At 39.4% G+C, this 22,738-nt stretch overlaps 1 protein-coding gene across 1 annotated transcript; it reads right to left on the bottom strand.

Moving 5' to 3' along the window:
- Nucleotides 1-896: 896 nt before the first annotated feature.
- On the bottom strand, nt 897-21,233 carry NAF1 (nuclear assembly factor 1 ribonucleoprotein). The gene is made up of 8 exons (XM_053941304.1): nt 20,352-21,233; nt 18,468-18,603; nt 16,459-16,552; nt 13,369-13,451; nt 12,275-12,435; nt 8,588-8,639; nt 4,090-4,195; nt 897-1,598 (listed from the first exon to the last, which is right to left on the bottom strand). The coding sequence occupies exons 1-8, from the start codon at nt 21,218-21,220 to the stop codon at nt 1,180-1,182; spliced, it is 1,920 nt and encodes a 639-aa protein (XP_053797279.1). The 5' UTR covers nt 21,221-21,233; the 3' UTR covers nt 897-1,179.
- Nucleotides 21,234-22,738: the final 1,505 nt, after the last annotated feature.

Raw genomic sequence — 22,738 nt, 5'->3', positions numbered from 1 at the left:
ACTAGTAATGACATTTTAGTTGAAAAATAATCCTAAAGATGTTGGTCCCACAAGTACTTTTCCCCGCTGTTTATAAAATATTGATGCAGTGTAAGGTCTTCCCTCCTTGTCAGGCAGAGTCACTCCCATAGAGACTAGGGAAGTACAACTGTGGGACCAGCTCATTGGACAGGGAGAGGTTCTTCCAAGTGATCCTTGGCTGGTCACTTCACCTCCCTCCCAGAAAAAGCTGGGGGAATTAATGAACCTCATAATTTCAGGAGTCAGTTTAGACTGTAATCAAACAGCAATCTAGTGCCATCTGCACTTACAAATTTAAACAAGGGAGTTCTAAAATGGCTTTCTCTGTGACAGACCTAATGACTTCTTCCTAGAAAGGCTGACTGCAAACTCCAGTAGATATTTATGAGCATCTCTGCACTAGGAACTAGAGAAGCTAGATCCAAGCTAGAGAAATTATGCCGGTTTTAGTTTCTAAACTAAATGCAAAACATCCCATGAACAGGTTGACCTTCTACAACCATTGCAGAACACCGAATGTGACACAGCAAGTCAGCCACTGGTTTAAATTCAGGTCTAGCTACTCCAGGTATTGTAAAAAAAGAACCATCCACATGTAGTCTTTTAGTTAATATGAAATTAGTGAAGTATTGAAAGCTGGACAGTGGTTTATGCCTTATATATATTGAAAAACCTAGCTCAAAATTTAGATGTCAGATTTTCAGTTCCCATGTAGGTATCAAAATCAGCAGAAATTGAGAAAAATATTTTAGCATAGCAATACAACATCATTCTAAAAATATTACAATATTGTCTATGTGAAATACCCTCATTGCTACTTAACAGAAGTTATATAAAGTCTTATATTTATTACAAAATAGATTTCCACCACTACATACCAATCTCCAAAAGGCTTTTATTTATCATTTTAAAGTAGAAGATACTATAAAAATAAACTATTACTCAACATTCAGTTACTTTTATATTATAAATTTCTTTTTGGAAACAGAAAACATACATAGAAAAAAATAATTTCTTAAAGATGTCCCACAAAGCACAAAACTCTGCATTTGTTCTACCGCTGCAGTAAAAGCATCTGCAAAATAAGGGAATGCAGTCCTGGCAGGCTGTTCTTTCTCCCTGTAAACTGCAGTGCTCTACATGGACCCATATGAAATCTCAGTAGGGCCTGAACTGAGGAGGATGGCTGTCTGGAGGAGGTGGTGGTGGCGGTGGTGGTGGTGGCAGAAATGAATAGGATAAATTGTACATGTTTGGGCCTGTCCACATCATATTCATATTTGAAGGTGGAGGGTGGAATCGATGCCAATCACTGACATAACCAAAATCTGGAGGAGGAAATGCATACTGTTGCATCATTGCATTGTCTCTTCTATGAGGTGGTGGAAACACTGGTGGTTCCTGGTGTATTCTCCAGTCTGAAAAGTACAGCTGTGGTGGTCTTACTTGCGGTCTGAAAAACCCTCGAGGGCCTGATGAAGGAGGATATAGATCTCTGGAGAACCCTCTGCCACGGTATCCCCTTGAGTAAGTTGAAGCAGGCTGTTGCACTGGGTAATGAAGTTCTTTATTCTCACCTAAAGAATAAACAAATATAAGGATGCCCCCCGACACACAGCTGTAATATTATTTTGGAAAAATCAAGTTTAGTCTTCACAAATCTTTCAAGCTGAAGTCAATGAAATTTGTAAAGTAATCTTATCAACAAATAATACTGGCAACTAATACATGAAGAATAAAATAATGCCAGTAAATCTACTGTTTAGTAACTAATCATGATTGATTGGAGTAATATAAAAAGGATGATCCTGAGAGCGGCAAATTCAGTCTTTAAAAAAGAAATTTCATCTTCTTTCCCTCTAGACTTTCCATTTGTATAAATGAATCTCAGGAACATGCAAATTTTGAGTATTTTGGAAGCTTTTAAAACAACACATTTTAAAACTGAAGATAAATCAACACTGCATTACACTGAAGGGGTATCCAGCTTTCAGTCCCAATTTGGTATTACAGCATAGATAGAGGACACAAGAAATTATTCAAGCTCACATTAATAAAATTAACTTACTCTATCAGAAAAAGGACTGTATGTACCTCTAGCTAATTAGCTTTCAGTATTTATCTTTCCAAGACAAATTCTTCCCTCTACAACTCTAGGAATATATTTAATGTTCACAACAAATATACTGCCCCTTTATATAAATATCATAGAAACTTTAATGGGATTAGGACTACAAAATGAAAAGCACTGAAATACTAAAAATGCTCCAAAGAGCTGTTAAGATATTAAAAAAGCTGCAGAACTTAAACCCTCAGAAGGATTTTATGGCTGGGTACAATAAGGTATTCAGGAATATAACACTGCATAAAATCACTGGAATTTAAAAACCTGTGTGAACCTCATCCTTGGCACTAGACTACATAGCTTTTCAAAGGTTAAAATGTTTTTAAGTCTGGAAAGGTAGTTGGGTATCAGAATTTCTACTCATTTTCATGGGGGACTGGAAGTTAAGATTCCTTGGGTACAAGCAGGCCTCTTGGAAGCACTGAAGTACTTGAATAAGTATTTTTGTTCTTTCATCAAATACTGTAACAAGAGACAATTTTAGTACACTCATGTACTCTGAGACCGATTTTGTGCCTCAATTTGTTGAGGCACAATCATTGCTGTTGAATTCTACAGCCAAAACAAGTTGCACACAACTTCAATCTGAGCCATATTATTTACAAAAAAACCCAAAGCAAATCAAAACCTATCTCCCTTAACAGAGTGCAGCAGTTCCTCTTGTGTTCTCCACTATGGAACAGCCATAGTAACAGTAACATCCAGTAACAGCCTCAGCAAGCCCTAGGCAAAGGCAGGTCTGCAATAAACTGGCAGAACAAGGATGTGGTGGAAAACACATATATGCTGGATTAACAGGAAAAATAACCATCAATGATGAAGAGAAAGTGCAGCACAATTCAGATCCATCTTTTAAGGGAAAAAAAGCCTGTCAAAACCATAGGGCAAAAGCCAGTCAAAGAAAGATTGTGGCTTTATTTGATTGACACAAGGGAGGATTGTACTGCACAAAAAGTATTAAAGGACAGCTACTGATCTCCCAGATCAAGAGAAAAGGATTTCAGCACGGCAAATGCATATTAGCTTTACAAAGGAAGAGCAGCAAATTCACAGGAGTCTGAGAAATTCAGTGTGGGAACCACCATGCTGCAGATAGCTGAAGCAATCTGATAAGTAAGCAGTAGAAGAGGGTAAGGGATGAGAGTCATAGTTAAAGGGAGAGGTATAAAAAGCATGCACCCAAAGCAGACCAGTGAGAACAGAAAAAGAGGAATGCAACATGAATTATTCAACCAAAATGGCAATCAAAAATCAAAGTTTTGTCAGTACAGAGGCATGAGAAGAGAAAATTTGGTTATGGTAAACAGAGCACAGCCGCAAGCATGCACCTGGAACAGATACAACAGCAGGAGAAAGGAGAGTAAAGAAGGCTATTCATATTATGAAAATCTATACACAGCTTTGTTCATCTAATGACTGTATTAGGTAAACAGAAAGGTTCTCAGCAGGCTACAAAATTAAGAGTTATTTAGAAGAGCATCTGCATGTCATAGGTGAGGAAGAGCTTCCTTTTAGACAGAGGAGTAAATTCTCCATCTAAGACCTGTATCTCCTCCCTTGATTGCAAAGAAGTGCATTTCCAAACATTGCACGTGGCCTTCCTCTGTCCTCTCCCAGCACTCAAAGGCTTTAGCTGAACCCCACTCAAATGGTGGCATCTGTTCAGAATCCTCACCAACACTGTTATAAGAGCCTCTGACTTTCCCCTGACAATTGCTCTGCTGCTATACCATTTCCCTTCCACAGGGCTTCCATTTCAACAGAATAGAACTTAATTTTTCTTCTAAAATAATAAGCACAGAATGTAGCCACAAGCTCAAATGTAAGTTTAAAAAGTACATAATTACTATTAACTGTAGAAAAACTCAATCAGTAAGATAGTTATAAATGGGCATGCCAAACTTAGATTAACAGACAGAAACATTCACATAGCATTCACTCACTTGATGGAACTGTTTCTGATCTGACTTTCTTCCTTCCTTGACTTTGAGGCTTCTTTTTCTTCTGTTTTGCCTCTCTTTCTTCTTCATCATCACTGAAATCCAAAACCTGGTTTAAAAAAAAAAAAATCAGCTGGCTTCTCAGCACAAGAAAAAAAGTTAACACTCCAAAAATTTATCATAATACAATTGATGTATGACTCAGTTATCCCTTCTAATTTTCCTGAAAAGAGCAACATTCCAGTGCTGAACACAAACGTTTGATTGCCTAGATGTTACTAAGAAAAGAAAAGGAGCTAGCTGAAAAAGAGCTGCCAAGGAAAAGCTTTCAAAGAGTAACTGCAGATAAACTGAATTTAAAAATTAATTTTTAAAATAAATAAAAATTAACTTGGCAACTAATACATAATTCAGCATTAAAACTACATTAAAAAATCTCTACTCTAAAATTGTCACTACACTGGAATTTTCTGCAGTATATTTAGTAAAACTTCCTGTTGAATTTGCAATAGCAATGTTATTCCAAAGAAATTTTCACCTTTGAGGAATGTTGTAATTTACAACAGATTCAATGGCCTTGCAACATTTTCTTCTTGTTACACAAGATTTTGCTACCTTTTGAATCCTAACTTACATGAGTGAGGATAAGTTATCAGGATCAGGGAAGAAATCTGTCAGCATTAATTAGTTCCCTGAAAAACAACTGGCTCTTATTACTTAAAAGGGGTAAGATTTGTTCCTACCACCCCTTCCCAATTCTGAAAGTAGAAGCTATGCTGCTTACTTCTATCTATCACATACACAGAGCATGGATCTCAAAAACACTGCACCAAAACAGTGCTTTAAAAGCCTCATACATTTAATTCTGAATACAACTATTTCTTCTACTACATAACTGGATAACATATTCAAAAAATACATTAAGAACTACAGCAAGATGATGTATACCATGAAGTAAAATCTTTCACTAACTTCTGCTTTTTCTAAGAACTCCAGTACACCATACTCCAGTAGTGCAGAAATAATGACCAGCAATAGGTACCTTTTACTGCTACCTAATTTCCATGCAACTTCCCTAGAAGTCACTCCACAGAATAACTGCAGTTATCTGCTGCTGTTAACCTTGCAGCATACAGATCACACTTTGTCATCCTCTGACCCCAATGGCAAAGCTAGGAGACTTTGTACTAGTGACTCTACAAATGAGCTGGGCTAGTTAAGAGCCTGCCAAAAAGGAATGCTTACCATATAACTAAAAGTTGCAAGTAAGAAAAGCCTATCATGGATTAATTTAACATTCACAAATACAAAAATGAAGCTTCACACTATCACAAAAAGAAGTGACTCCAACATTTGCACACAGTTTACTATAGGGGATGGCCAGAAATCAGCTGCAATCTGAGGACTCTAAAAGGGTCTGCCCCTAAGACACAATTTCAAGCATCAGTGGCATAAAATCTGATCTGCAAACAGCTATTTGTTAGCTATCAGCAGCTATTACCTTCACAGCAAAAGCTACTATCAGCTCATCAACTGTCACAGCTTGGGATAGCATGGTATAAACTATCTGCTAGAACTAACCAAAGATTATTCTAATTGAGGATTACAAGATGTTAGATGTGGTTTTTTTCCAAAACAGAGCACACAGACAGATCACACAGTCAGAAGAGTGCCCACCCTTGTCATCACTGACTTTTTTCAAGCTTCCTTTGTTCCTTCCTATAGTGAGGTACAGCAAATTTAAATTAAGAAAAACCTTTAAGAAAAAAACAAACTTTGGAAAAGGCAATGAATCTCTGTCTGCAGATCTGACTGACTGTACTTGGCCAATAAAATTTCATGGGTTCCTACAAACTCTAATTATGTATCTACAAGCTCATCTGCTGAACAGCTTTTAAAACATGACTGAAAAACAGAAGAGCTCAAAATTAACCAATAAGCCCATCTGGTATCATCACCATGAGAAAACTGCTGAATGAAAGCAACTTAAGGCTAACCAGAAGTCCCTAAGTACAGTCTTTCAAAGCTGTATGGATAACATACCTACAGTCCAATTCTTCTGCAACACTTCTAATTCTCAGATTATGATTCTCTGTGAGATTATGTCTCTACAAGAAAGGAAGGCAATTTACAGCCAGAACTGACAGACAAGCATTCTTTGAGAGAAGTTAGCACTACACAGCTGTTTCATTTACAGGAAACAAAAACTGTATTTCAAAATCCATCATCCTCACTCACTGCCATGGAAAAAGTTGACAGACTGATATATCATTACAGGAACTATCTTTGAGCACAGAAAAGATCATGTCACAATACCTCTCCTTCAAGCCAGAATAACCATCCTGGGATAAGGACTGTGAATGAAAAATTCAATACTGTCCCTAACAGCATCCTTCTGGACAAATTGTCCAACGGTGGATCAGCAGGTTCATGGTGCAATGGGTGAAGAACTGCCTGAAGGGCAGAGTTCCTCAGGGCTCAGCTCCAGGGCCAGTTCTGCTCAATGTATTTATCAATGATCTGGATGCAGCATTTAGAAGCACCACAAGCAAGTCTGCTGATACCAAACTGCCATCAACTCTCCTGAGAGACAGGAGGCCTTGCAGAAGGATCTAGATAGATTGAAGCTCAGCGCAATGATTAATGGGATGAAGTCTAATGAGTCCAAATGCTGCACAACTAGGATGAAGTAACATCAGGCTCAAGCCTAAACTGGGAGAGGAGTGGCTGGAGAGCAGCCCTTCCAAGAGGGATCTGGGGGTGCTGGTCAGCAGCAGCTCAGTGTGGGTCAGCAGGGTGTGCCCTGGAACACAGAGGGCAAAGCCCTATCCTGGGGTGCATCAAGCACAGCACAAGCAGCCAACCAGCAGAGGTGACCGACCCACGGCATTCAGCCTTGGGGGGCCTCACCCTGAGTGGTGTCTGCAGTTCTGGGCCCCACACGTCAAGAATGTCAAAGTCCTTGGTTGCATCCAGAGGAGGGAAACAAAGCTGGTGACAGCACTGGAAAGAATGTCCTGTGAAGAGCAGGACCCTGGCATTGCTTCATTTGGTGGAAAGGAGACTGAGAGGCAAGCTCATTGCTCTCTACAGCTTCCTGTGGAAGGGGAGAGCAAGGTGCTGATCTCTTCTACCTGGTATGCAGTAATAGGATGAGTAGGAAGGTCCAAAGCTGTACCAGAGAGGTTCAGACTGGAAATAACGAAGAAATTCTTTACTCAGAAGGTGGTCAAACTTCTTAAAGAGGCGCCTGACACCTTGCAAGAGACTTCTTAAAAGAGGTGCCTGATACCCTGAGCCTGTCAGTATTTAAGAGGCATTTGGAGAATGCTTTTCAAAACCTCAGCTTATGCTTCAGCATCAGCCCTGAACTTGTCAGCCCTGACTGCTATAGGGTCCTTCCAACTGAAATAGTCTATTCCATTCCAACCTAAAAATCAGTTAGAACACTGGAGAAACAAAACCAAATAAATACCACTATCCCCTACCAAAAAAAAAAACCCCAAACCGCACAAAACACACCTTTCCTACGGAATTATAGAGTGAGAAGCATGTATTACATAGCATAGAATTATGCTAAAAAGGCACACATTTGGAAGAATTCAAAACAAGCAGACAGATCTCTTTAGAGTACTATGGCAGACACAAGGCTTCTAGGAGTTTCAGCTACTTTGTATATGTTTGAAGTAGAAATTGCAAGGAAAAGTGACTCAACTGTTGTGATGTAAAACAAATCTCATGGAAACACCTCAATAAAACTACCAGCCTTGTAATTCTCATTGAATACTCACAAAATGTATAGCTAGAGTGGCATTAAGGACCACTGACAGAAAGTCACCGAAGAACTACTTACAGATCCTATAGCAAATTATGTCAATGGCCACAGGGAGCTCCTAATTCTACATGACCCCGTCTGACAGCCTTTTTTATGGAAGAAGCCTGTCTCCTCTCATGGAACTATTGTTTTATAACAGCAAACTGTAGGGAAAGCTTACTAAGAAGCCATTCAAAGAATGCAACAGAGATGTCAAATTAATTTTGAACAGCAGACAGCTTAATTGTCCAAGTAGTAAGTTTGCAGAGTACTAGTAAGCCTTTGATGACAATTGATTGTGGCCAAATGAAGACAAAGCTGCAGTGATAGAATAACAGGGACAAAAGTTTCCCAGCAGAAGCAAAATTATTTGGGAAGGTAAAAGCACTGCTACTCAAAGTTAAACATTCAGGTTGTCAAACATGTTCTTGAAGGACTAGAGGAACTGAAGACACACATTCTGTCAACTGCAAAAAGCAAGTAGAGTGACAGGTAGTACTCTCTACACTCACTATGAGTCCTCTCCAAGAAAAACATCATTCTTTCTTTCAATGAAGAGGTACATTCAAGTCTTGTCTCCATAAAAAGATAAGCTTGCTAATTTTTTACTTGCTCTGCACAGAATTTTTTTCATATATGATTTGTGTAATCAAAAACAATGAACAAAAAAACCCTCTCTGTAGTTACTTCAGGTGGTGGTTCTTGGTCATTCTTCCAAGACGCATCTGAACCTTTTTCCCTGGAAGAAAAGAAACAAACAACACAAAACACAAATTAGACAATCCAGATAAAGGAAGGCTAGCACTTTCTATAAGGTATCAGGTCTCCTAAAACAAGAGCTTCCTCTTTTCAAAGAGTTACTTCATTTTTAATATTGTTTATAAGCAAACAGTAACATATAGCCCAACTCAGGCCTTCACTACTCTTGAAAAATCTTCCTACTTCAAGTGATGACTGAACATTTCAGTTGAATTTCGTAACACTAAGTTTTGGTCAATATGCTCTAAACAAATCCTTTTGAACCTTAATTTCTCTGAACCTGAACTAACGTAGTTCACTGCAACTTTCTTATGCTAACAGTTGACTACGATCAGAAGCATTCTTATTCTTCTGGTTTCAGAACACGTATCTTCAGTTATAAAGAACCTACTCATTAAGTAGGAGAGATGAACTCATTCAATAGGACACAGGCTTTCAGTATAATTACAGCAAAGTAAATTCAGAAAATTGGTAAATTCAGTAAATTGGTGCTTGGCTTACAATCTTATTAAGACAGTGTTAGCTAGATAACTAGGTTTCACCGTTTATTTTGTTGTAAACATAAAATTAAATTGCAAGGCAAAAGACATTTAAAGAAGCAAAAACTTAATTGTCTTGCCTGACAAGCACCAAAAGATATTTGGATTTGTCTGATTTATTTAATCCACTACAAAGTCCTTCACTAAAGATCAGGTCATTTCTTTGATTAGCAAAGAATTTGTGAAACATATCTAAATTACATTGTCTGTAGTCTGTTGAAGGTTTTTTCCACGCTGCTCTCAAATTTTATGAGTTTTGGTCTGACATGTCAAGGTACAATCCTTATCTATGCAGAAAAACTGTATAAAACAGTGCTATACTGAAAATTCTTACTTGCAAAACAGAACTACACAGCTAAAAAGATTGATGTGTTCAATGTGAAATGCCTTCAGTCATTGCTCTAATAACCAAGAGTTTTTTATGTACTCATCAAGTCAGCAACAATCAAGTAGCTGTAACTACAAAAAACTACATAACCATTGGCATCAGCAGCCTGCACTTCAGTGGTGCTTAATCACACCCATGAGAGCACTGGCAAGTCATCTGGAGGTACATCATGCTACAATCCCTAACTATAAAACTGAAATTCAACCTCTACATGTCCTTTTGAGATTTAGAGTAAAAAGGAAGGCAAGGAAGACATTTTAAAATTCAATTAGAAGAAAACATTACAGGGAGGAACGTAAGGACTCTATAAAAGTTATTTCTCAGCTGCAGAAAACTTATTTTATTATTATGAACTGAACTGTTTCTTCCTTTTATCTTGTTATTTTGGAGCACGCATGCCTGCCAGAAATGCCAGAGCTCACAAGAATTGCCAAGACCTACAGTCATTCAGCAATATGTAACATCACTGACTGCAAACTTTAAACCGTTCAAGGTCAGGCAGTTTATCTCACTGTCCCAAAGCAGCCTTCCCAATTTCAGCAAACAAGAACTGCTTTTCATGCTCCGAAGTATTTAATATCTTCTGCAAAGAACAATTGTAATTCTTTTGACTTGTGAAGTTACATACTCTAAGACCTTGAAGTCTAACAAAAGGTAATTCAGAGGAATCATGAAAATACATGAGCTTTTTTAGAACTGGGTTTCAGGCAATAAAACACAAGCCTATCTTTAGTAACAAATTATTTTGCATTCAGAAAGTTTTACACTACACTTTCACTTATTTTTCTATAAAGTGTAAGGCTTATTCATAGCACTGCAACTTTGTACAATGGAAGCAGATTGCATTTAAGATTTCAGAAAAAGATTCAAACTCAGTGTTTCTTTCAGATCTTAATCTTGATTCCTTTCCTTTTCAAAGAACCATCACAGTTTTGAAAACCAGTTTTAAAACTTTAAGCCTGTAATATTCCACATTTGGTCAGTACAGAGTCAAACTAAGAAAAAGCAAAAAATAAAAGTTATTGGTTATCAAACTTGCCACCTACTAAGGTACAAAAATCTTCCATTGTATCACTGACCAAAGCTTGACTTTTCTATTATTCATGTCACATTCTTATAGCATTGAAGTGTCTTCATACAGCATTACAGCACAATTCAAAAATCAGAAATTCCTCACCCATTTTTAATGAAACCTATTCAGTGAAAAGGCAGCTTCAATCAATCGCACCAAATACTTCAAATAAACTTAAGAAACTGTACTGACAAAACCCAGAAATAAATTATTGTTTTAGTGTACTGTAACTTAAGTCACACTACTAATCCTAACCAAGACAAGAAACAATGTCTGAAGCACTGTTCAGCTGTGCTGGTAAACCATGGAAGTCTCAAGTATCTTAAACAAGTTTTAGGTTTTTACCACCTATGACAGTGAAGGACTATCAAATGAAAAATGGTTTCCCAAACTATTTCCAAAGCATGAAACAAAGTAAAACACAAGTCTCCCATCTCAGATGCTGAGTACAGCACACAGTTACTGATGTAGCAAGCAGATGATTAAAGTCTGTGCACTTTACTGCGCTAAGCAACAAAGTTTAATAACGCAAATCAAAGACCAGCTGGCATCAAAACGCTGCAGAAAAACAAACAAGCATCAGAGCAAGAAAGTGATCTATTTTGGTCCTCACTGAAGGGAAGAAAATATGCTTGTTGCTTGCACAGAAATGAGGAAGTTAAAAAAAAATACTCCTGCAGGTCTGACTAAAGAAAAGAACTATTCAGTTTGAATACTGGTACAACTGTAATGAATGCAGACAATTAGCCAACCCCTGAGAACTAATCCTAATAAACAGAAACTAAGTCACTTGCATGACAAAAGATATCTAACCTACAGTTATTTCAGATGACTGCTCATCAATAATTAGAACATTAATATCTAGCTGTCATTTATCATGTTTTATTTCTTAGTCTGTACCTTTGAGTACATTTTCCTCTAAAGGCATCTAAAAGTCCTATTTATGCATGCTACTTTCCTCAGTCAGACTGGGATAACACAAACACTGCTGAGAAGTTTCTGAACATCATACTACATTGTCACTCAAATCCCTCCTCTCTTGTAAATTTAGAGGGTAATTTTTATCTAGGATTGTTTTCCTCCAATTGTGAAATAGATTTATTGATAGTTAAATTTCAATTCCAGCCTTATAATATGAAATAAAATAGTAAATTAATAAAAACTTGTTCAGAATGCAAACAAGTTTAATATCAGTTCTGAAACTATATAAGAATCTAAAGAACAACAAAATCTGGAAAGTTCAGTTTGAAAAACTGTCTTTTTTATACTCATGAATATGTGTGTCAGAGGGTATGGAGGAAGTATCAATGAACATTTCTGGTTGTGGTATTTTAGTTAACAGCAGCATAAAAAGAAAGGAAGCTTAGTATATTAAGTAGAATAAGCTAAACTTTAGTAATTACAGTACTTTAAAGGCTTGCAGTTTACAGCTACTCCTCATTGTTCTCAAAGGTAAAATAGTACAGTCTTGTTATTACAACATAGTTGAGACTATCTCAAGGAAATATAAAGCTTAGTACTAGAGTTTCTCACTGAAAACTCAACTTTAATCCAACATTTTTAGCTATATAAAGAAAAAAACATTATAACCAGATTAGAAAAGAAATCAGACTCACTGTTTTAGTTTTTCTGCAAATATATACTGGGTAAAGTCCTCTACTGATGGAGCGAAATACATGCTATCTTGCACATTAATACCTTTCTCTTTGATATGCTCAGAGTTGTTAAATCTTATCACATAAAAAGGATGTGACACAGGACCAAATATCTCAAATATCTGAAAGAAATAAAATTAAATGTTTAAGTAAACTACAAGTAGACTAGTAGTAGCTAATTTCATTGTAGACAATGATACTCAAGTCCAATATATTTTCAAAACACAGCATCAAATAGAAGTTCCTTTTACACTTTAGTTTTATTACTGAATTTTGTTTGACAGTGTATTTCCCCAGCTACCGTTTTTTATTATGTGGAACAGTAAGTTCTCACATCCTTAGTAATCCTTCCTTTCGTCAAATCTCTGTTTTTTTGTGTCTGCTATGCTTTCAAGTCTCAAAATGCTTGGAACAATCTCCTGATCATTTTTTCCTCCAAGTTCATGCCTTTACAACAGTTACTGCTTGTTCTCCAATTCCATGGAGAGCAGAGAATTCTGACATGTTTTACAGAACATCTGCAATTCAGGCTAAGTTTGTTCCACTCACATCTAGGACTTAAAAGTATTTCAGTAGTACCCATTCTGGATGATGGCTTTCCTTCTACAGAAAACAGAAAATTCAGTACAACCCTCTCAGGAAACATTCTTCACTGGCCTTAAATCAGAACAGTACAGCATAGAAGAAAACATTCCCCATTTTTCAGAAAACTTCACTCTAACCACTGCCCCATCTGGCAGTAAAAGAGCACACAGCCTGTTACTCCAAGACATCCTACATCTGAAAACAATCTCTTCCTCTCCACAAGCACTCTCATCAAACACTGGAAACTCACCAGATACTGTAATTCTGCAAGGATGCAATTAATTCCAGGTTAGGAATTCTTGAGATTAAAAACACAGATGACTATAGCAAAAGTCAAAGGCACAAAAAAACCCCCCTATATATCAAGGAAGCATTATCTTTCATTTAGTAGACTTCAACTCTACTTTCTGGAGCACCAAAGAATACTTCCAATTTTATATTAGAATAACAAGTTTTTATTTTACACCCACCTTTCCTACTGCTTGCCGATCTTCTTTAAAAATTATGCTTTCCTCATTTATTGGAGGTAGGCCTCTCAGTGATTCAATTATTACTAAAATGGAAATAAAAAAATCAATTAGAACTTTATGTTTTAACAGCATGTAGTTAATTACACTAAAACTTAAACCACACCACTACTTGTCTACTTAAGTTTGTAGAGCTGCAACCAAATATTCTTGCACACGTGTAAAAGTACTTAGAACCACACACCCCTTCTCCAATGATACATGAGTGGTAATGCTTATATTGCTTACAGAATTATTGTTCTCTGGGGTAAAGAGAGAGAGAGAGTCCTAAGAATCATACCAGAACAAAAACTGTCTGGCAGTTCAGTCACAGTAGCAACTGATGGTGTTTATATATGCATATACCCCATCTGTTAGACATTCTGCAATGTAATGCCATAGAAGTCTCGTAGTACATTTGGGCCTAATGATAATTGAACTTCTCTACCTGTAAAACAACAGAATGCTCAATTAAGCTTTCTCAATGACTGTCCATCAGCAAATAAAGTCACTCAAGTATATAGTGTCACTCAGACTCCAAAAAAAGCTCAAGATCATCACTGCTAAACTTACATAAGGACTTTCAGCAATCAACATGTCACCAAACTAAAAGCTACTGCCACTACCACGATCTGCAAAAAACTTAACGTGCCAAACAAGGAAATGACAATTCCACAGGCTTAACCGTTCACTGAATTTCAAGAGAATTTGTGAAATCAATTTCTCTTGTGCCTACCTTTAAGATAAAGTATACAGTGGAAGTACCCTATGTGTTGTTCAAACCTCATGAGAAAAATACCTTAGTAAAAAAAACATACAAAAACCCCCAAACATCAACACAAAAAAACCCTACACAAAAACAACACACCAAAAACTCTCAGATAATGTTCTCAACTTGATTCATATCACATGTAGCTCCCAGCCTGCAGTAGGCTGAGGAAAATATATTCTGAAAATGTACAATGCACCAGTCCCATGAAACTTCGGAGAAACACTACCACCTGCAGCCTATCTGACTTACAGCTTCCCCTACCCCAAACCATCCTAAATTATTAGCTTCTACTCCTGCAGAGCCCAAAGTACAGCTTTCCCCCCAGGGAAAGTTTCTCATATACACCAAAACTGTTTACTCTCCAGGTCCCAGCCCACACTGAATTTTTCTCTTCTCTTTAAGTACCTTGAAGCAAGACACAGCACAAGTTAAATTCTGATACACTGAGCAGAAGTTCATAGAAAGTACTGTCATTTTGCTTTTAGCTACTGCACAGCAAGCATGAACCTACACTGTTCTAGCCTCAAATTTACCTCACAAGATGAAATATCCACTTACAAGTATCACTCACTGCAAACTGATGAACTTGGAGGCTTGCTACACAGAACAGCAGAGATTCTGAGGGACATCAAAGGGACAGAAAAAGAATACTGACTGTTGTGTCAGAATAATGATGGTGGCTTCCAAATGAGAAATCAACTCCCCTAAGATTAGGTACAAACTTGGTATACAGAGGTAGCAATTTAGTTCAAATATCAAAAAAAAAAAAAATCCCCAATTAGCTATATTATCCCTAATATAGTCACAAATAAACTGAAATCGAGACCCATTTTCAGAAGAACTGAAAACAAACTAAACTGTGGAGAAAGAGAAGTCATAAAGCAAGGTAGTAAAAGCAAGAAAATCACAGATGTCCTGGGTGTTTATCCCATTCATATGGTTTTATTTCATTATGATTATTAGCTTGTTTTCTAACTTTCACCAACAAATTTCATTCAACACTTTACACATGCACCTTACATAAAGCAGGATGCAGCCTGAAGAATTCACCTACCAGTAAACTGGTATTTGAAAAGATTATATTCACCAGTAAGGATTAGAATTAAGGATGGTTTTCAAAACTGCAGTCTTTAAAACAGTTTTGTTTATACCTTCACTTTTTAAACCAAAAGTAAGAGTAATAGCAAGTATGATTGAACTTGTTTTTAAAATTTTTTTCAAACTACCATTTTAGCTGAAGGCAGCCTTCTTAAGTCCCCATCATTATCAATATGCAAGAAAGGGCAAAGTAGAAAAGAACCAGATCACTACCTTCCACACCCTCCTCTCAGCTTCCTGCAAATGAATGAAATTAAATCTCACTACAATGAAATAGGGTAGAGGAATTGCCTGTATTACCTGAAGTCTTTTAAAAGAAAAGTTAATAGCAAAAGTTACTTTCTTTTGTACTACATTCAGCATAAATACTGTTAACTTCAAAATTGAACTTAATTTCTAATTTGCATAAGCAAATTGCTTGGAATGCAGTTCAAGCAGAAGGAAACACTTGAAATAGCTTTAATACAAACAAACTGTGAATGTTTTAGTAATATGAGCTTCAGCAAAACTTTGATTTCATTTATCAAATACTGAAGTCCTACACAGATCTGAAAAGATCCCTAAATCTCTATGCCTGTGGTTAAGCTTACATCCATTCTATATCTCAATCCCATTAAGCTCACCCTCCACCTATAAATCATGTTAGTCACACTATCCTCTGACTGCTGACAACGGGAAGCTCAAGGTACCAGAAGTGGAATGAATAAAGATATAAATAAATGAACTTGCACTGTTGAAGAAACAAGTCTTTTTCCTGTCCTCATATATTAACAAGCAAGCACTTGGGACTGCATTGTACTGCATCTGTGCTTTCAGCTATACAGCTCCCATATATTCAGAGATTATTCAAAAATAGCACCTACAACTGGAAGATTTTCTTAAAACACTTAAATACAATAACTGTGGCCAGTATCAATATAAAAACCATAATACACAGCAGAAATAAAGGGGTTTGAATTAAAATATTAAACACAGAAGTCACATAGAAACACATGCATATTAGCCAAACAAGGTAATTCAACACAAATGTCATCTGTTAGCTCGAATTCCAATTCAGCAACCTGCTACCCCAGAAATAGGAAGCTGCAGGACTGACACTTTGAAGGAACAGCTAAGAACACAATTCATGCAGAGATATACAGTAATTATAATAATTAAGAACAAAGCAAACATATCTTGCCTACCTAGCTGCTCAATGACGCTGGAAACTGTCCCAAAGAGCTTCAGTTCAACATTATCTGGAAGAATTATTGCTAAGTCTTCAACAGGAGGCAGTTTCTGCAAACATCAAGTCAATGTTTACAATACAGTATCACACAAAGGCACTTACTGCTTTGTCACTGCAGAAATTTGACAGTTTGGGAAAATCCCCTGGCATTTTGAAGATTTGTTTTTAAAAAAACTAGTTTGATTTTCCTCTTTCAGAATCATCCTAAATGAACTCATCTTGGGGGACCACCACTTTTGAGGAAATCTCTCCTACAGAGACACTACTCTACATAATTCCATCACAACTATGGCAGAAGCCACTTTTATTTAGCTGGAGACAGTCAACCATTGACAGGCATTTCATCCACACTCGATGTACAACACAATAATCAGAAATCAAAAAATAAGACCACTTGCAACAACATTCAATACACGCTGGAAGAAAAAATGTACACAGTAAGAGGCAATATAACATAAAATGCACCAGATGTGTATCATCTGATTTAACAAAATGGAGTCTGTCCATTTATATCATGACTTGGATCATTATAAAAGAGGTAAACATCACAACAACCTATACAAAGAATTATTTTTAGCTGAAAGTTGTATTTGGTACTAGACATCAGAGAGAACACAAAAAGCCAAACTTGAGATACAATAATGAGTACTACACAATATTCAAATTAGGCTTTTTCTCATGTAAGGATCAAAATCTACTATCAAAGACTAATTAACACCAAGTTCATCATCTACCTCCAATTTACTCATGAACTGAGATTTCTATGTATATACTATGCTGCTGTGAATTCAGTAAAGATTTTATGAAATACAAGGCAACTAGAATAAGCATTATCTTCAAATTCAACACCCTGTGAATGCTCAGAGTTCAAATCTTAGCCCTGAACTGCACTTTTAAAGACTACAACTAGAAATAAAATCCCACACAAACAGAAGACTCTTATCCTGGTTTATCAACACTTCACCTGATAATCTTCATTCTAACAAAGACATTTGGCAAAGGCTTATAGAATAACACCAAGATCCAAAGGCCAAGACTTTCCCAAATGTTTACCATTAAACGCAACCATGAATTCAGATAAAAACACCATCTATACCATCCATCTTCTACTGACCAGTGATTTTTCCAACATTAAATCAAGTTCACCGCTAAGACTTAACTGAGTCACTTTTGTAAGAGAATCCAAAGGCCAAAGACAAGCAGGAAAGTAAAATTGTGATCCTGTATTTCAAAATGGTACCTTTTGCCACACCACATACAGTATCTGCCAATCCTTGTTTCAAAGCAAGAGATTTCTGAAACGGTTCCACTAACACTCCTTAATACATATACCTGAAAAACATTACTTTCTATGTTATTAACTGTGGTGGGTTTCACTGCAGAAAAGCCAATTTTCTTCACAGTGGCTGTTACAGGGTTGTGTTTTGGATCTGTGCTGGAAACATTGCTGACAATAGAGAGATGTTTTCATTATTGCTCAGCAGGACTTCACACAGAGCCAAGGCCTTTTCTGCCTCTCATGCCACCCCACCAGTGAGGAGGTGCAAAAGGAGTTGGGAGGGGCACAGCCAGGACAGGTGACCTGCACAGACAAAAGGAACATTCCCTACCATGTAACATCATGCTCAGCATACAAAGCTGGGTGAAAAAGGAGAATGAGGGACATTTCCAGTGATGCTGTTTGTATGCCCAAGCAACAGTTACACATGATGGAGCCCAGATTTCCTGGGGATGGCAGAACACCTGCCTGTCCATGGAAAATGGTAAATTAATTTCTGGGTTCGCTTTGCTTGTGTGGGTGGCTTTTGCTTTACCCACTAAACTGTGTCTAGACCAGCCTTGGAGTTTGTCTTTTACTATTCTGATTCTTATCAATCCCCATCTTGACACAAGAGGACTGACGTAAAATAAAAATTTTTAGTTGGTTAGTAGGAAAGGGCTTAAAAAATACTGCATTGTACTTACATCAATAGGCAACTCATCCTTTGTCCTAAGACAGTAAGATCTGTTTTCCTTCTCATTTGGATGATCATCTTCATCAGATACTGCTGATGAAGATGAAGAGAAGAGTGTAGTTGATGAACTATCTGAATCTGTATCACTAAATAAAAAAAAAAAAAAGGGGAGTTACAATAATGCCTTACTGCCTTCTCACAGTCACTGTTCTTGTAAAATCCCAACGTTAGCGTAACACTGAGTGAAAGTTAAGAAAATATTTATTCCAAGCAATGCATCTTGCAGCACAGTGAAGGGGAAAAAAAATCTAATTTTGTAAATAAAATGGATTCATTTCATAATTCATGTCCTGTCCAAATCCCTTGGTAAATATTCAGAGAGTAATTCAGGATTTCTCACTGTCACATACGTAAGAGATGTTTATTGTCTTAGACTCTCAATATTGCAAGTAAAGAGTGGAATAAGAAACCAGTCCTTATTCAACCAGTCAACATGCTCATTTCAGCAAAGGTCCAAGTTCTTCAAGGGCTGGGGGAAGAAAAAAAGGTGGAACAATTGATCCTAGTAACTGAAGAAATACAATACAAACTTTACACAAAAAAATACACTGAGATAAGCAAACTTAAGCAAAATAACCTCTCTTACCTGAAGAAGAAAAAAAAAAAAACCACTTCTTTCTAGATTCTTGTAATACCAGTCTCATTCCCAAGTAAAGAGATGGCTTTCTATTGCTCCTTTCTTTATTCCAACAAATGCTCACAATAAGGACAAGAAATAAGAGCACCTCTCCAAATAAACCTTTTGAAAAGATCAAATATGGACTTCTTGGAGCAACATCAATAAAGCAGAAAGAAAAAAAAAATCAGACTAGGACACCGATCAGTGGAGGAAGTTAAAAACAAAAGAAAGACTGAGATACATACAAGACAGATAAGTAAGTTGAAGTTATGAAAATTTCATCTTTAGGGTTTATCAGCACAACAGATTTTGAAAGTAAAAAACACTAGACACAGGTAAAGCCCCTGGAAGTCAGGAATTTTACTCTCTATCACTTTATGATATTCAAGGAAAAGTTTGAACCAACAAATGTACTTCTGAAGTCAAACTTTAATCAATTAACTCTTAATTAAGCTTGGTATCTTTAACAGAAGATTCTTAGACTTTATTTTAGCCTCCTCTAGTCAAAAGAAGTACATGGCCATCCTGCTGCACTAGCCCCATAAGAAAACACAAGACTTACTGCAACAACCAAAGTGTGCAGACTTCTAACACTGCAACAGAGCACACATTTAACCAGTTACCTTTCACCAACTACACTGAACATCAAAGTACAGAGATGCAGCAAGTAGAAGATGGAACCATATTAAATTAAAAAAAAAAAAACAAAAACAAAAAAAAAAACAACAAAACAAAAAAAAAAAAAAAAAAAAACAAAAAACAACCCGAGAATGAGCTTTTCCACTGAGATGCCAACATCAGATGGTATGGTGTGCAGACTCCCCACCCTGAGTCCTACATTCAGGTTTTTCAGCAGTAACACCGTGGGCGCCCTGCCCCAAAAGCTGCAGGTGCATTCTGTGAGGACCACCTCAAGCCAATGGGTCGGCGGCCCACACTCTCCAGGCTGCAACCACCAAACTCATGCTATCGTTAAACCCTACACCCTTACAGGCACTGCTCTGGAAACCTAATTTAACAGACTCCTAGAAAAATGTAACTGAAAATTACGCCTTTGATGGGAAGGAGCAAGCTCCAGAGGGGGAAACACCGGGACAGGGGAAGGCGGTGAGGGGGCACACCGGGCTCTCAGCCACAGCGCCAGCGGCCCGCGCCGCCGCCCGCGGTCTCGGCGAGCAAGGGGCGACCCGGGGGGAGCGCCGGGGCTGAACCCACCTGTCCGAGTCCGACGAGGGCACGACGGCAACGGGAGAGCGGGGCCAGGCGGGGGCCGGTCCCGCGGCTGGGGGCAGAGGGGCTTGGACATCCCCACCGCCCTCCGCAGGGCTCTGCACCATCTCCTGGTCGGCCTGCCGCTGCCCGCCCGGCCCCACGGGCAGGCTCTCCATCTGCTCCACCACCTCCAGCTGCCCACCCGGCTCCACGGCCGGCTTCTCCATCTGCTCCACCACCTCCAGCTGTCTGCCCGGCCCCACGGCCGGCTTCTCCAGCTGCTCCACCACCTCCAGCTGCCCACCCGGCTCCACCGCCGGCTTCTCCAACTGCTCCACCACCTCCAGCTGCCCGTCCGGCCCCAAGGCCAGGTTCTCCCCCTGCCCGCCCGGCTCCAAAGCTAGGCTCTCCAGCTGCTCCACCACCTCCCGCTGCCGGCCCGACTCCACGGCGAGGTCCTCCAGCTGGTCCACCACCTCCTGCTCCCCGCCCGGCCCCATGGCCAGGCTGCCCAACTGCTCCACCACCTCTCGCTGCCCTCCCGGCCCCACAGCCGGGTTCTCCAGATGCTCCACCATTTCCCGCTGCCCGCCCGGCCCCCTGGCCAGGTTCTCCAGCTGCTCCACCACCTCTCGCTGCCCTCCCAGCCCCCCAGCCGGGCTCTCCAGCTGCTCTACCACTTCCCGCTGCCCGCCCCGCTCCACGGCCGGGTTCTCCATCACGTCCACCACTTCCCGCTGCCCTCCCGGCTCCACCACTTCCCGCTGCCCGCCCGGCTCCACGGCAGAGTTCTCCAGCTGCTCCACCACTTCCCGCTCCACCGCCGGCTGCCCGCCCGGCTCCACGGCCGAGCTCTCCAGCTGCCCCTCCATTCCCGCGCCACGCGGCCCGCGCCACCGCCCCCGGCGTGCGCCACTTCCGGCCGTCGCGAGCCGCCCCCGGGCGCCTGCGCTGAAGCGAGGCGGGGCGGAGAGGGGCGGAGAGGGGCGGAGAGGGGCGGGCCCGGCCGGGGGCGCTGAGGGCGCGGCGCGGCGTCGGGAGAGCTTCGGGTGCGGTAAACTTCGCTGCCGGCTTTGGTGTCTGTGCGGTCTGCTTGAAACACAAAGCTAAAGCTCATGGCTGCTCTTGCTGAGGACCTGCTGGGAGGGATTAGTTTTTGTGTTTTATAAATGTGCTGACAACGCACAGAATCATGTAATTAAAACTAAAAATTTATATTAAAAAAAAGAAAAGCTGTATAATATCAAATTATTGTACTAATAGTAGTTTGTAGTACTCTGACGTAGTGACTCCATAATGATAGTGACTGTATTATATATATAATATAATAATGCCAAGCTCTCCAAAAAAATAAATGTCTGTGTTCTGGTTCACCATAAATACTTAGATTTTGGAGCTTTAGGTTTTTTGTGGTATCTGTCTCACGCAGCTCTGTGGGGATGGGGAAGGACTCTTGGCATGCCAGGATGTGGCACACGTGGTGTCCCAGACGCATAAGAGAGAACCTTCTCGAGTCCCTCCTGACCACTCTGTGTGATTGGTGTCACACAGATAAAGCTTTTCCTCACTCAGGAAAAGCACCATGTTTTCTCTTTAGTACAGTTAATCCGTGGGAAATGCCAAAAGATGTTCTAAAGGCACACAGCATCAGGAGGTCACTGTTAGGGTGACAAGTCCCTTTAAGCCAGCCTTTGAAGTGTACTTTGACAACTGTGCTCCTGGACCAATGCTGTGTGTCCCTGACCACACCACACTGTCCCTTGGACAGGATTCCAAATGGTCTTCATTAACAACAGAGTTCAGCACAGGCCCCAGGAGGATAAGTAGATAAAAACGGATAAATACTTGAAAAAGTTGCATGTGATAATGCTAGATGTGCCAGAGAGGTCTGGGACTTGACTATCTGATGAGAGCAGAGAATTTTATGTTTTCCGTGTTATAAACTTCCCCTCCAGCTCTGAGAGAGCTGTGTGCCCCACAGCTCAAATGGCACCCAAAACATTTTATTCTTGTCCAGAATGGCAAGGCTACATTGAGCCCACTGTTACAAGAGTGCTTCACTAGTACCCCACACAGGCTGAAGGGAGCATCTGACGGCAGAAGATTTATTCTCTGGTTGTTCCACTCTCCATTATGACACAACAGATGCAACCAGCAGAATTTTATTTAGTAGGAAAGTCATGCATGTCCAAATTTGTACATAATTTAATTCATCAGTGCCTTTTTCAGTTGTCTACAATTATGTATAGGTCAAGCAGAACAGGTATGTTATGGGCATTTGATAGTTTTGCACTGTCATAAGCAAGGAGCCTTGCACCTGGCTCTCGGCGGCCACGGGATGGAGGTTGGCCGGCTCTCTGTCCCACTTGTGACCGCAGGGCACGCGCACG

Source organism: Vidua chalybeata, chromosome 4 (assembly GCF_026979565.1).
Source record: "Vidua chalybeata isolate OUT-0048 chromosome 4, bVidCha1 merged haplotype, whole genome shotgun sequence".
NCBI lineage: Eukaryota > Metazoa > Chordata > Aves > Passeriformes > Viduidae > Vidua > Vidua chalybeata.
This window is presented reverse-complemented; position numbering and strand designations above follow the sequence as displayed.

Coding starts and splice junctions, on each gene's coding strand:
- NAF1 (XM_053941304.1), bottom strand. CDS start 21,220: ATGGAGGGGCAGCTGGAGAGCTCGGCCGTGGAGCCGGGCGGGCAGCCG. Junction 18,604..20,351: donor CCCTCGTCGGACTCGGACAG/GTGGGTTCAGCC, acceptor TTTTTTATTTAG/TGATACAGATTCAGATAGTT. Junction 8,640..12,274: donor TTTGCAGAAAAACTAAAACA/GTGAGTCTGATT, acceptor CTTTTCTTCCAG/GGAAAAAGGTTCAGATGCGT.